We start from the raw sequence: 14289 nt of genomic DNA, 5'->3' as shown, positions 1-14289 counted from the left end.
TTTGTGTTCTGTATGTAATGTCCTGAATCGAACCGAGTAATGTTTGATCTATTGATCACGTCGCTGGTTTTTTGTGGAGACAAGCGATGAACACTTGTTCGGCTGACAACGCGATTATAAAATAATATCGCGAACCCCGTTAGGCGTGAATATATCATGGATCGCATCACCATGACTTTTGAATTTTGAGCTCTTGATTTGTGCACATTGAGAATGGTAAACTAATCCCAAGCCCCATTCAATGAATCTCTGTGCAACTTTTATTGCTCTGGTCAATCACGCAGTAGCAACTACGTCTATGCTCATTAGAGTGCTGCAAATTTTGAAATGTTGGCTCCCCTATGCTTAAACGATTTATATTATGGTAAATAGCATCCTCCCAGATAGCCGGGGGCCCAGATAGCCGTAGCGGTAAACGCGCAGCTATTCAGCATGACCATGCTGAGGGTCGTGGGTTCTAATCCCGCTGGTCGAGGATCTTCTCGTAAAGGAAATTTTCTCGATTCCCAGGGCATTGAGTATCATCGCACCTGCCACACGATATACACATGCAAAAATGGTCAATCGGCAAAGAAAGCTCTCAGTTAATAACTGTGGAAGTGCTCATAAGAACACTAATCTGAGAAGCAGGCTTTGTCCCAGTTGGGACGTAACGCCAGAAAGAAGAAGAAGCATCCTCCCAAAGTTTGAAATGATTCGGAAGAAATTTGACTGTGCACAAGCCATTTGAAGTTAATATTGAGATTACCATGTTAAATTCTTGATCCGTCTTAAAAGCGTGAGGAGAAGGCAATTTCAAGGCACTCGTGATCCTGCTATGAAAATTATATGGCAGGATTTGCAGAAAGTAAACAAGAAACGTTTTGCAGATTTAAGAAACAAAAATTTTGAAAATAAAATTTCTCAATTGGACCCTGGTTCTAAGCCCTTTTGGAAATTATCAAAAATCTTGAAAAAACCTCAGAAGCCAATACCGGCATTGAAAGAGGATAACAAATTATTACTAACTAATTACGAAAAAGCTCAAAAACTTGCTATGCAGTTTGAAAGTGCGCACAATTTTAATTTGGGACTTACTAGTCCAATTGAATATCAAGTTACTCAGGAGTTCGAAAATATTCTCAATCAAGAGAACGTTTTCGAAAATGCCTGAGAGACTGATTTGGAAGAAGTGAGAACTATAATTAAAAAATTCAAAAATATGAAAGCTCCTTTTGATGTTGGAATTTTCTACATCCTCATCAAGAAACTTCCAGAAAGTAGCTTATCATTTTTAGTTGATATATTCAAAAAATGTTTTCAATTAGCATATTTTCCTGACAAATGGAAAAATGCTAAGGTAGTTCCAATATTACAACCAGACAAAAATCCAGCAGAAGCTTCTAGCTATCGTCCAATCAGTTTGCTTTCCTCCATCAGTAAACTTTTTGAAAAGGTTATTTTGAACAGAATGATGGCCCACATCAACGAAAATTCAATTTTTGCCAATGAACAGTTCGGATTCCGCCATGGATATTCGACCACTCATCAACTCTTACGTGTAACAAATTTGATCCGTTCCAACAAATCTGAAGGCTATTCTACTGGTCTTGCTCTTCTAGACATAGAAAAAGCATTCGACAGTGTTTGGCATGAAGGTTTGATCGTAAAATTGAAAAACTTTAATTTTCCAACATACATTGTTAGAATCATTCAAAGTTATCTGTCAAATCGTACACTTCAGGTTAATTATCAGAACTCAAGATCTGAAAGACCTCCTGTAAGAGCTGGTGTTACCCAAGGCAGCATTTTGGAACCAATATTATACAATATTTTCACATCTGACATACCTGAGTTTCCTCAAGGATGTCAAAAATCTTTGTTTGCGGATGACACAGGCCTCTCCGCCAAAGGACGAAGCCTGCGTGTCATCTGTAGTCGATTGCAAAAAAGTTTGGATATTTTTTCTTCATACTTGCAAAAATGGAAGATTTCTCCTAATGCTTCCAAAACTCAACTAATAATATTCCCACATAAACCAAAAGCTCTTTATTTGAAACCTTCAAGTAGACATGTTGTCACGCTGAGAGGGGTTCCAATAAATTGGTCAGATGAAGTTAAGTATCTAGGGCTCATGCTAGATAAGAATTTAACTTTCAAAAATCACATTGAGGGCATTCAAGCCAAATCTAACAAATATGTAAAATGTCCCTATCCACTTATTAATAGAAAATCAAAACTTTGTCTTAAGAACAAGCTTTTGATATTCAAACAAATTTTTAGGCCAGCCATGTTGTATGCTGTACCAATATGGACTAGCTGTTGTAATACCAGGAAGAAAGCTCTGCAGAGAATTCAAAATAAAATTTTGAAAATGATTCTGAAGCTTCCTGCCTGGTATAGTACCAATGAGTTACATAGAATGTCCAATGTTGAAACATTGGAACAAATGTCAAATAAAATAAATAATTATTTCAGGCAAAAATCGTTACAATCTTCTATTGCCACGATTAATGCGTTATATGTTTAGGTTATGTTAGGTTAAGTAAATTCAAAGCTTTTTTCTCTTATAAGCAGGTGAAATCAACTCACCTGTAAAAAAATCTGAACTGCTACGGCAAATGAAATGTAATATGTTGTTAACAAAATGTTAATTAATTCTTAGATTTGTTTTACCAAATTAGGATGATAGTGTTGTCTTATAACATAGAACACCTAGATATAAGACATAATGAATGTAATGTTTGGAATAATACTAATAAAGAAATTAAGAATAAAAAAAAAGAGATTACTATGGAAAACGCCAACTTTTTGTGTTCACGGCTCTATCTATTGGACATAATATTTTATGGAAAAGTGAACAACTACTGCTCATGTGAAATCCTTTCAGCTACAATTTTGCTGAAGACCACATTTTGATAGGATTTCAGGAGAAATTGCAATTCCTATTCATAAACTAGGATTGCATTTTGCATGCTTAACCAACTGCTCGGCACACACTTAGATTTGTTTCACGAGCTCGGCTGTGCGAATCTCGGTTTCCCGATTTTAACCGAGACTCAGCTAACAAATTCTCCGGTTGCTTAGCAACGAAGCACGATTTACTGATACTCGGCTTTTATTTGCTGAGATCCCAGGTAATTTGTTTGCCGACTACTCGGCTGTGCGGATCTCGGTTAAAATTAGCCGAGATTCAGCATTCTGAATTAAGTGTGCAGGCAACAGTGGTGCTGGCGGGTAAAAATAGATTAAAGTAATCTAGGCTACTATGTTCTACAGCAAAAAAGCAGTGTTGCTCTGAAAGTAGTTGACTGATCATACTTACTTACTTACTTACTTATTTGGCTTTACATCAATTATCTTGATAAAGCCTCGCCAACAATATTTCGCCAATTCCCTCGGTTCATGGCCGCTTCTCTCCATCCTCGACTGTGACCCACGCTCTCCAGGTCCTGGTGTACCTGGTCAATCCACCTAGCTCGCTGCGCCCCACGCCTTCTTGTTCCGACCGGATTCGTGGCGAACACCATCTTTACAGGGTTGTTTTCCGGCATTCTTGCAACATGCCCTGCCCAGCGTATCCTTCCAGCTTTAGCTACCTTCACGATACTGGGTTCGCCGTAGAGTTGAGCGAGCTCGTGGTTCATCCTTCGCCGCCACACGCCGTTCTCCTGCACGCCGCCGAAGATCGTCCTTAGCACTCGGCGTTCGAAAACCCCAAGAGCTTGCAAGTCCTCCTCGAGCATAGTCCACGCCTCATGCCCATAGAGGACTACCGGTCTTATGAGCGTTTTGTACATCGTGCATTTGGTGCGGGGGTGAATCTTTCTTGACCGCAGTTTCTTCTGGAGCCCATAGTAGGCACGACTCCCGCTGATGATGCGCCTTCGTATTTCCCGACTAACATTGTTGTCAGCCGTCAACAAGGATCCGAGGTAGACGAACTCGTCCACCACCTCGAAGGTATCCCCGTCTATCGTTACACTGCTTCCTAGGCGGGTCCTGTCGCGCTCAGTTCCGCCAACCAGCATGTACTTTGTTTTCGACGCATTCACCATTAGCCCGACTCTTGTTGCTTCGCGTTTCAGGCGGGTGAACAAATCTGCCACCGTTTCAAATTTTCTCCCAATAATATCCATGTCGTCCGCGAAGCAAACAAATTGTCCGGATCTCGTGAAAATCGTGCCTCGACTGTTAAGTCCGGCTCTCCGCATGACACCTTCAAGCGCAATATTGAATAACAGGCACGAAAGTCCGTCGCCCTGTCGTAGTCCCCGCCGAGACTCGAACGAACTGGAGTGTTCGCCCGAGATCTTCACGCAGTTTTGCACACCGTCCATCGTTGCTCTGATCAATCTTGTGAGCTTCCCGGGAAAGCTGTTCTCGTCCATGATTTTCCATAGCTCTATGCGGTCGATACTATCGTATGCCGCCTTGAAATCGATGAACAAATGGTGCGTAGGGACCTGGTACTCACGGCATTTCTGGAGGATTTGCCGCACGGAAAAGATCTGGTCCGTTGTCGAGCGGCCGTCGATGAAACCTGCTTGATAACTTCCCACGAACTCGTTTGCTATAGGTGATAGACGACGGAAGAGAATCTGGGATAGCACTTTATAGGCGGCGTTTAGGATGGTGATTGCACGATAATTTTCACACTCCAGTTTGTCGCCCTTTTTGTAGATAGGGCATATAACGCCTTGCTTCCACTCCTCCGGTAGCTGATCCGTTTCCCAGATTCTGACTATCAGCCGATGCAGACAAGCGACTAACCTGTCCGGGCCCATCTTGATGAGTTCGGCTCCGATACCATCCTTGCCAGCGGCTTTGTTGTTCTTGAGCTGTTGAATGGCATCCTTAACTTCCCCCATCGTGGGAGCTGGTTGATTTCCGCTGTCCGCTGTGCTGACGTAGCCATCGCCTTCGCTGTCCTGACCTTCTGTGCCTGTGTTCTCTGCGCCTTTCAGGTGTTCATCGTAGTGCTGCTTCCACCTTTCGATCACCTCGCGTCCGTCCGTCAAGATGCTCCCATCCTTATCCCGGCACATCTCAGCTCGCGGCACGAAGCCTTTGCGGGATGTGTTGAGCTTCTGATAGAACTTCCGCGTTTCTTGAGAACGGTACAGCAACTCCATCTCTTGGCATTCCACCTCTTCCAGGCGGCGCTTTTTGTCCCGGAATAGGTGGGTTTGCTGTTTCCGCTTCAGTCTGTATCGTTCCACGTTTTGCCGCGTACCATGCTGCAGCATTGCAGCCCGCGCTGCATTCTTCTCCTCTAAAACCTCCTGGCACTCCTCGTCGAACCAATCGTTTCTTGAGCTCCGTTCCACATATCCGACAACGCTTTCGGCAGCGTCGTTAATGGCTGCTTTGACTGTCCTCCAGCAGTCCTCAAGAGGGGCCCTATCGAGCTCGCCCTCATCCGGCAACGCTGCCTCAAGATGCTGCGCGTACGCATTGGCCACATCCGGTTGTTTCAGCCGCTCGAGATTGTACCGGGGCGGGCGTCGGTACCGTACATTGTTGATGACGGATAGTTTTGGGCGCAGTTTCACCATCACCAGGTAGTGGTCGGAGTCAATGTTGGCGCCACGATAGGTTCTGACGTCGGTTATGTCGGAGAAGTGCCGTCCATCGATCAAAACGTGGTCGATTTGCGATTCTGTCTGCTGGGGTGATCTCCAGGTGTACCGATACGGGAGGCTGTGCTGAAAATAGGTGCTACGAATGGCCATGTTCTTGGAGGCGGCAAAATCTATCAGTCGTAGGCCGTTCTCGTTCGTCAGCCGGTGGGCGCTGAACTTTCCAATCGTCGGTCTGAAACTCCTCCTCCTGGCCAACCTGAGCGTTCAAATCTCCTATGATGATCTTGACGTCGTGACTTGGGCAGCGGTCGTACTCGCGTTCGAGCTGCGCGTAAAATGCATCCTTGTCATCATCAGTGCTTCCGGAGTGTGGGCTATGCACGTTGATTATGCTGAAGTTAAAGAATCGGCCTTTGATTCTTAACTTGCACATTCGTTCATTGATCGGCCACCACCCGATCACGCGCCTTTGCATATCACCCATCACTATAAATGCTGTTCCCAGCTCGCGTGTGTTGCCGCAGCTCTGGTAGATGGTATGATTACCTCTAAACGTTCGCACCAGTGCTCCTGTCCAGCACACCTCCTGCAGCGCTACGATGTCGAAACCGCGGGTCTTCAGTACATCGGAGAGTATGCGAGTACTTCCAATGAAGTTGAGAGATTTGCAGTTCCACGTACCGAGTTTCCAATCGCTAGTCCATTTTCGTCGCTGTGGTCTTTGCCGATTGTTCCGGTCCGTATTCTCTCGTTGACGTTCCTGTGCTGATGTGTTTATGTGAAGTTGACTGATCATCTCAGCATGATTTACACTTTGTTATCAATAATAACAAATTATCCATAAGTCCCACCAAAATGTGGTCTTCGTCAAAGTTGTAGCTAGGAAGATTTCACATGAGTAGAGTTTGTTCACATTTCCATAAATTATTATTACGAGCGGTTTGATGCCTGAACACAAAAGGTTGGTCTTTACCAAAGTTATTTCCATAGAAACTTCAAATGGCCTGTGCACAACCAAATTTCTTCCAAATCACTTCAAATTTTGGGAGAATGATTTTCATCATAATTGACACCGTTTGAGCATAGGGGAGCAAAAACTTCAAAATTTGCATCAGTCTAATGCTCATCCTCAAAATCAAAGTTTCTGTACGTATTATTGATGATTTTCTTACAGACAGACATCAATAGACAAATCCTCGTTATACGATCTAAATTCCCAGTCTAGCACTAACCGCTATGATACATACCATCCAAGTTTTGCGTATTTCTAATTTCGACCTGAATGACAATTATCAGTCATTCTTTCAAGTGTGGTTCTGTCGCTGCGAAACCGTAAAATCCATCCTGTTCAAACAATTCAACGCAAGCTATAATAGCCTGACATAACCATGAACAATTCTTAGTCAAACAAACTCGGAGTATCCACCTCAGTCGCTTCTGATATACCCACTCAAATATTTTGCAAACTATAGGCATCGCGAAAAGAAACAGAACATCGGGCGGACCAGTGGAAATAAAAAAACTTTGAATAGCGTGAAAATAGCGCCGATAGTGTCGTCGTTGTTTTCCGTCCACCGCACACCGAACAAGAGGCCGCGCCGATAATTTACATTTCATTACGCCAAAAGCACTTCAGTCCGGCAGGTCCGATTGTCCGAGTACAGCCGTTTGGGATTTGCATATCTGCTAAATTTGCATATTGACATTTCATTTGTGAGCCTTCGGCGGTTTTAGAGATCAGTTGGGGAAAATGTTCATCGGAAGGCTTAAGGATGGATGTGGCAATGAATCATAAAAATGGGTCAGATAAGGAATTGAACAATTTTAATTTCAATCTTAGATTGATTGATTGACATGATTACTCAAAAGAACTTAAAAAACGAGTCACCTTCTTCTTCTTTCTGGCATTACGGCCCAATTGGGAAAAAGCCTGCCCTTCAGCTTAGTGTTTAAATGAGCACTTCCACAGTTATTAATAAAGGTTAATACTTACAACTTTACGTAATACTTTTTACCAACTGTTCTGATTTGTTATCATTCTTGAGTCATACTTATTTAATTTGGTGTCAAACAGAATAAAACAACAGAATAAAACAGAATAATAAATACAAAATTTTAATGGTAAAAAAGATTCCATGTACTCTAAAAAGAATAGGATTGGTAACCTTAGCCAAAACAGCATTTATTTACCGGAATTGAAACAACGCAATGGTCAATTTTGGGTGCATCATCAGAGATGTGGCATACAATGTTGATTGATGTTGTTATGCCAATTTACGAAGCTCATGGTTGATACTGCGAGAGCGGACGAATTGTGTATCGATATAACGCCGGTGGAAATAACTGAACGATGCAAAACATGTTTCCGAAAATTGTGTCATCCTCCCACATGAGCAGCTGCGTGCTCTGGTATGGGGGTATTTTCCATTTGTGGATTGTTTCATAACCGACCGGGTACCGGAGCGGTGTAGCAACATCTGACTAATTTCAACTTTTTTTTTTTATTTAGGTGCTGATGATTGATGATCGAGGACGAGGCGGTGGAGTCATAGTGCGGCATGGAAGTAGCGGTGGGCGATTTGGGGAGTCCGTCCCCGATTATGACGACGTTAAGGTTGGTCCCCTTAAATTATGGGGTGGTATGAAAACAATCAGTTAATTTGGTTTCTTTTTAATAGGACGATTATTTGGACGACACCGGTATATTCGTGCGTGAAACAAAGTATGGCAACACAGCTATTAAAAATATAATTAAGAATCAAAAAGGTATGATATATTGTAAAGAAGTCGCATGTGAATCATTTTTTGGAAGAAACATTAATGAAAACAACTTTCAATTGATCTAGTAGCGAATAATTCGTCACATTCAAATGTATGTTTTCAACACGTCTTCATACTTACTGCATGCGAGAAACTCATTCCCCCCTGTAGGTTCGGTAGCTATAGTTCCTAATTAGAACTTTCCTTTGAAACTGCGCACCCTTTTTTGAAAACCACATAATAGACTCAAAACTGTCTATTGGTATGACCGTACAATTAGATCCAGCAGAACAGCGAAATCTTCCGGTGATACCATGGGGACAGATGCTCCCATCTAAAACGGAGCAAAGCCTTCCACAATACCCGGCCGACATGCGCCCAACCGATGGCTCCTGGGAAATCGTCAACGGGACGCGTTACAAATTTTTCGTTTTTTCGGCGTATTACGACCGGAGAGATGGAAAATTGGTGCGGATTATTGGGGCCACGAAGACGCGTGGGCCGGAAAAGGTGTGGTGCCGGTTTTGGTATCCAACTGGTTCAAATACCACCCGATATCGATCCGCTTCCGTGATGGCAAGAGTGAAGGTGAGGCTTCATTTGGACAACGTTTGCTCAAATGTTTAATAATGTTGAATTCTATTTTCTAGGTCATACGAGAAAATTGGAATCTGAAGTACAGTGCTTGCTTCATTCTTTGTCCAATACGAGGTCCTTTTCCAGAAATACCGTACGCAGTTAGTGTAGTTAGCAAAATAAAATCGCCACCTGGAAACGTACTACTGCTAAGAAACAACGATAACGTGAGTATTGGAGCAATAACTTCAAAAATAAAAAACTGTCTTCTGAAATCTTGTCTTTATTTTTAGGATCCCGATTTTAACAATCGTACATTCAGTAATATCCCCAATAGCATTGGAGTATGTGTGAAGCCTTTGCATTTCAACTATGACCAGGTAAGCATACTTTCGTTCTTATGAACATCGAAATAACATTGGGTTTCGCTCTTATAAGCGGTTTCTTCATCACCGCTTAGGCAAGGGACGAATGACCTTCGGGTTAAAGTCCCTCTCAAACAACAACAACAACAACAACAACCGCTTAGGCATTTAACCTAGTTTAACAATACCCATATGGTTAACGTGGTTTACGCTGTAAGCGAAGGTGAACACAAATAAAAATATTTAAAGTTCAATGTAGCGTAAATAGAAGAGTATAAAAAAATAATTCAAATTCATCTATTAAAACAGCATCAATCAATTAATTTTCAAATAAAGATGCTTGAATGTTAAATGATCGTATAAATTTAAAGTGCATTCGATTGGAAAATAAGCGATTTGTCGTTGACATTTCTGTTTATTTTGATGCTCCAAATATGTTCATGAAAATAAACTAAAATTTACAACATATTTTTATCTGTGAAGAAATCGGCCCTTTGTGGATTGATGCCGGAAAAAACCGGACCGAGTAGGGTAAAAAACTACTTGGGCACCTCGACAATGTACTATGGAATAGGATTTTTTTTTCGAACAAATTGTTTTGAGCTAGGCAATAAAATGCTCTTTTAGGCATATCGTTACACAATTTATGTGAGTAATTTTATTCACGTATGGTGATCTCAATGGTTTCCATGTAGGTCAAAAAACGCGCCCATGTAGATCCATACGGGATTGAAGCTAAATCATTAACATTGTGAAAATGTGAGCTACCTTTCGTCCACATCATATTCATTTCGGTAATCGAGTGAACACATAGTGATTTTTGCTGTATGTTCTCAAATCGATTTAAAATGCTATATCAGGATGGTAATTCACCCATGTTAAAAAGACGATTTCTTCTACGAAAGACATGATTATAAGCTCTTCTTAATTGTCATCTGATAAACAGACTTGTGTTCTATCGAATAAAACAATGGTTCCCAATCTTTTTGGAGCTGCCACCCCCTTCAAAGTTCTACAATTAACTCACGGACCACCGAAAATTGCTATTCCTGAAATCGAATTTTGTGAAAATGGAGGCGTTATCATGATATGGACAGACACTGAGTCAATAAAACTCAATACAGCTTAAGATTTGAATCAAACTTGACTGAAATAAATACACTTCGATACGCATTTGTCAAAGATCTCACCATGCACCCAACAGCTTCTAGCACCGAGTTTGTATATACGATTAGGAAAACCTACAAAAGTTCTCAAATGAATCAATAGGTATACTTGGAAGATGCATCCAAAAATGACAAAATAAATCTTACAGGTCATATTCTTGGGAAGATTTCAATAAAAAATCTCTCCCTCAGTTCCTCAAAGATAATTAATGAACCGTCCTTAAAAATCACAATATTTAAAACCAAAACATCAGATGAAGGAGATTTTTTGTCTCAAGCAGCTCACTTTCAAGTAATCAACCGAACTTCAGTTTACATAAAGTTCATTTAAGTTGCTTAGAAAGAAAAATATTGACCATAAAAAAGAGAAAAAGTTTGACTCGAATTTGTCCTAAACTTTATAGTTGTTGATTAGTGCATCAGTTACTTTTTCGACAATCAAGTTCTGTCAGTATCCGTTATGTTCTCTTATTTAGCGAAAAAGTTTCATTGAAACTCAAAATCTACTAGAAGTGAACTTTTGAGTTCACTCCTCAAATAAAATACGAGATTTTGGTTGCTTGGGCGGTTATCCCCAAGAACTTCACCAGAAAAAAAAACAAAAAAAAAAACAAAGTTTTGTAAGCTGTTATCAAAGATTTTTAGAAGGAAAAAGATAACCGACTCCCGTCTTTTCTAGGCGACATGAAAAGCGCCGCTCTGGTGAGTCAAAAGCCAACTAATATGCAACGTTCTCCTAGTGACCACCAGATGTTGAGGTGTTCGTTTATGACTTTCACGCTTGAAAAAAAGTGCGCAGCTGAAACGGGGAGGTTGATTTTGCCAATCATCTCTAAATGGCATAAAATGTGAGAAAAAGAAGAAAAAACCAGCACATGAACATATTTTAGTATGTATAAAAATTACTCATATTTTGTGTTGGTCCAGAAAAGCCTGATGTTATGTGAGTCGAACTCACTTCTGTGTAACAATTTTTAAGTGTGGTTGTTTTGATTTCTTCCTATTTTCGCTTTTTGATTGCACGATGATTGAAATTTAGCTGAATATAATGTTTACGCACTTTTGACTCAACAGATGGCAGTTGTGTTACTTGAATAACGTGTCGTCGGCAAAATATATGGCAAAATGAAGAGTCGATCATCTTTTTCCTTTAAACCATCTTTGCTGCTATGCATATCTTTATCTCATGGTCTCCTTTTCTGGAGTAAATTATCGACCGTTAAAAATTCCAAAGAAGCTTGTGAGATAGTGTCTGGAATCCGTCAATATTTGCCGGAATGGCAGCAATTTGAACTTTTTTTTTCATTCTCAGGTGGATACGGGATATTAGTAAAAAACCTCACATCCTGGTAAATTCAAAGGGATTTGAGTGGAAACATTGGTGAATTTTGAATTTCTTCAATCTCGTCAATACAAGGACCTAACAACTTTTGTGGCGAAATCTGACAAGAGTGAAGCTAAAAATATGCCTGAATTTTTCTACCAATACCTTCAGGACGAATTAAGTTACATCGCGCTCTAAAACTTAGCATCTCTAGTTATCAAAATTTACCTGGCCTGCTTTCTCAAAAAAAAAAAAATGCGGTTTCAAAAATAAAACTCGTTAAATTTGATTGCCAATCAACCAATCACGACACTTATTTACTAAGCCTTCGCGGACCACATGAAGGATCGTCACGGCCTCTTGGGGGTCCGCGGACCACCGGTTGGGAAACCCTGGAATAAAAGAAACAGCTATACTATTCTTCTATACGGTCTCAAAATTTTAGTTTTAAAATACGACATTTCACAGAAACCTATTACTCAGAATGACATTCTCCAGAATGGGACGTTCCCCTGAAAAAAAGGTTTAAAATATCTTAGGATTGTTAAAATCTAGGTGAATAGAAACTAACAGTATACAACAGCATTCAACTGGAATTAATACAAGACGAAAATAAAGTGCCCGTTGTGATGGTTCATCGTTATACGGAGAAAATCAACTAGTACAAATTCCAAGATACAAGATAGTACAACTTCCAAGATAAATAACTGGTTCATCTGAGCTACTATGAAAATTTGAGCACAATCCCTCTTCTCAAGCTCGATTAGCCTCACCGTAGCTTATTGGACCCCAGAAGCAGAACAAATTTAAGGGATGTAACTTATGATTTTTGTGGTCTGATCAGTATGGACCACAGAGCACACAGGGTTTGATATTTTGTAGCTTTTATGTTTTATTGAATCTTCTAAAGAAAATTATGACAGAGAAGCGGACTCCTCTCGTGTAATTCATGTTTCATTATATTTAATAATTATGAAGACAATAAACATAGGAAGAATAGTCAATGTTCAGAAGATTCCTCCAGGAGATCAATCAAAGGTTTCTACAGAATTTCTTCCAGGATATCTAAGAAACCATTCAGGAATTCTTATTTAGGGTTTCCACGAGCATAGTATTTTTCCTAGAAATTATTCCGACAATTTATTCGTAAATTTCTCCTGCGATTCCGTTCGAGATTTATCGGGGATCTAGAGTATCGTTTGGTATTTCTTTAGAAATCAATCTATGAAACCCTCCAACACTTTCTCAATGGATTTTTCTTTCCATTATTTTTTTCAGTTATATGTTGAATTTTTTCAGGAATCTCCCAAAAGCATTTTTTGGAGTAATTAAAGGAAACAGCCTAAGAGAAATCGCTCATTCAGTTCTGAACAAAAATCTGTATGGAAATCCCATCAAAGAATCACTGAAAGAATTTTAGGAGTGCTAGGGCATTCCTTATATATTTTCAGGATGAATCTATGGGAAAATATCGGCAGTAATCTCTTTAGTAATTTCTGGTGATGTCCGTAGTAAAGGGATTCAAATGCAAATGCAATATTTTTAAAAAAATAAAACAAATTACATTGCCGTTGCATTTCAGATCATTTGTAGCATATCTTATTGACGATTTTTAATGTTGGTTACTAAGCTATTACATTGTAACTTACGTTTCGTTTACATTACATAGGTGTTGCATTTTTACTTGCATGTAACTTAGCTTAGAGCTGTCAAAATGAATAAGTTACATTCAAATTGAATCTGTGGTTGCAAAGAAACAAATAACACACTACACGGAGAAAATGGAAAACCCATATTTGAGTATTTTTTAACTTATTTTTGAGTTATTTTTATCTCCCTATTTCATTCGCTCCTTCTATTGTTGTCAGAGAGCGAAGAGCAAAACAACCCAAAAACCGAACCTAAGTGCGTTACCTCGAATTTGAGTAAGTGGCACAGTACTGGATGTTGAGTTATTTAATCTGCCGATTGAGTGAAAAGAACTTAGCCAGCGAACTTGTTACGCATGAACAACAAATTTAAATAATTTTTTATTACGCACGGATGATTTAGAGCATAAATAAGAGTGCTTTTGTTGATACGGAGATAAATTGAAGTCAGAACCAGGTTCAGAAATTAAAACTGATGTAATTTTAGGCACGGATGAGGTGAATATCGTAATGATATGATGTCGAATCAGAAACCTTTAGAACTGTTTTTGAAGGGGTTATAATCATTCATAGATGTATTTTTAGGACTGTGATAAAACATTTCAAAAATGTTGAAATGTGTTATCGTGTGTTTTACCACCAACATAAAATGAAAATTTTGATAATATTTCGAAATCAATAAAAATAATGGAAAATTCAGCTATTTTATTCTTAACTAGTAATCCCGGCCAACTTCGTCCTGCCATCAAGTAAGCTGTTGGAAAACGCTCTAAATTGTCCCATACAAAATTAAAGTTCCGTTCACGCTCATTTTTCGGCTTTACAGGTGAATATCCTGGGGAGTTTAATACACACAAACACGTCGGAACACTTGACGAACAAAAT

At 39.9% G+C, this 14289-nt stretch overlaps 1 protein-coding gene across 2 annotated transcripts in view; it reads left to right on the top strand.

Annotated features, from left to right (window-relative positions):
• The window catches only part of LOC5566254, a 48449-nt gene that overhangs the window by 16875 nt on the left and 17285 nt on the right, over nt 1-14289 (top strand). Inside the window, exons 3-7 of one of the 2 annotated variants that reach the window (XM_021845283.1) lie at nt 8074-8178; nt 8243-8330; nt 8605-8912; nt 8975-9127; nt 9194-9280. In XM_021845283.1, coding sequence (XP_021700975.1) covers nt 8074-8178; nt 8243-8330; nt 8605-8912; nt 8975-9127; nt 9194-9280 — 741 coding nt within the window. Of the gene's footprint in view, nt 1-8073; nt 8179-8242; nt 8331-8568; nt 8913-8974; nt 9128-9193; nt 9281-14289 lie in introns of both variants that reach the window. The other variant, XM_001650581.2, reaches the window with a different exon arrangement.

This window comes from Aedes aegypti, chromosome 2 (assembly GCF_002204515.2).
Source record: "Aedes aegypti strain LVP_AGWG chromosome 2, AaegL5.0 Primary Assembly, whole genome shotgun sequence".
In the NCBI taxonomy this organism is placed as follows: Eukaryota; Metazoa; Arthropoda; class Insecta; order Diptera; family Culicidae; genus Aedes; species Aedes aegypti.
Note: the sequence above shows the minus strand (reverse complement) of the source record. Positions and strands in the feature narration are given on the sequence as shown.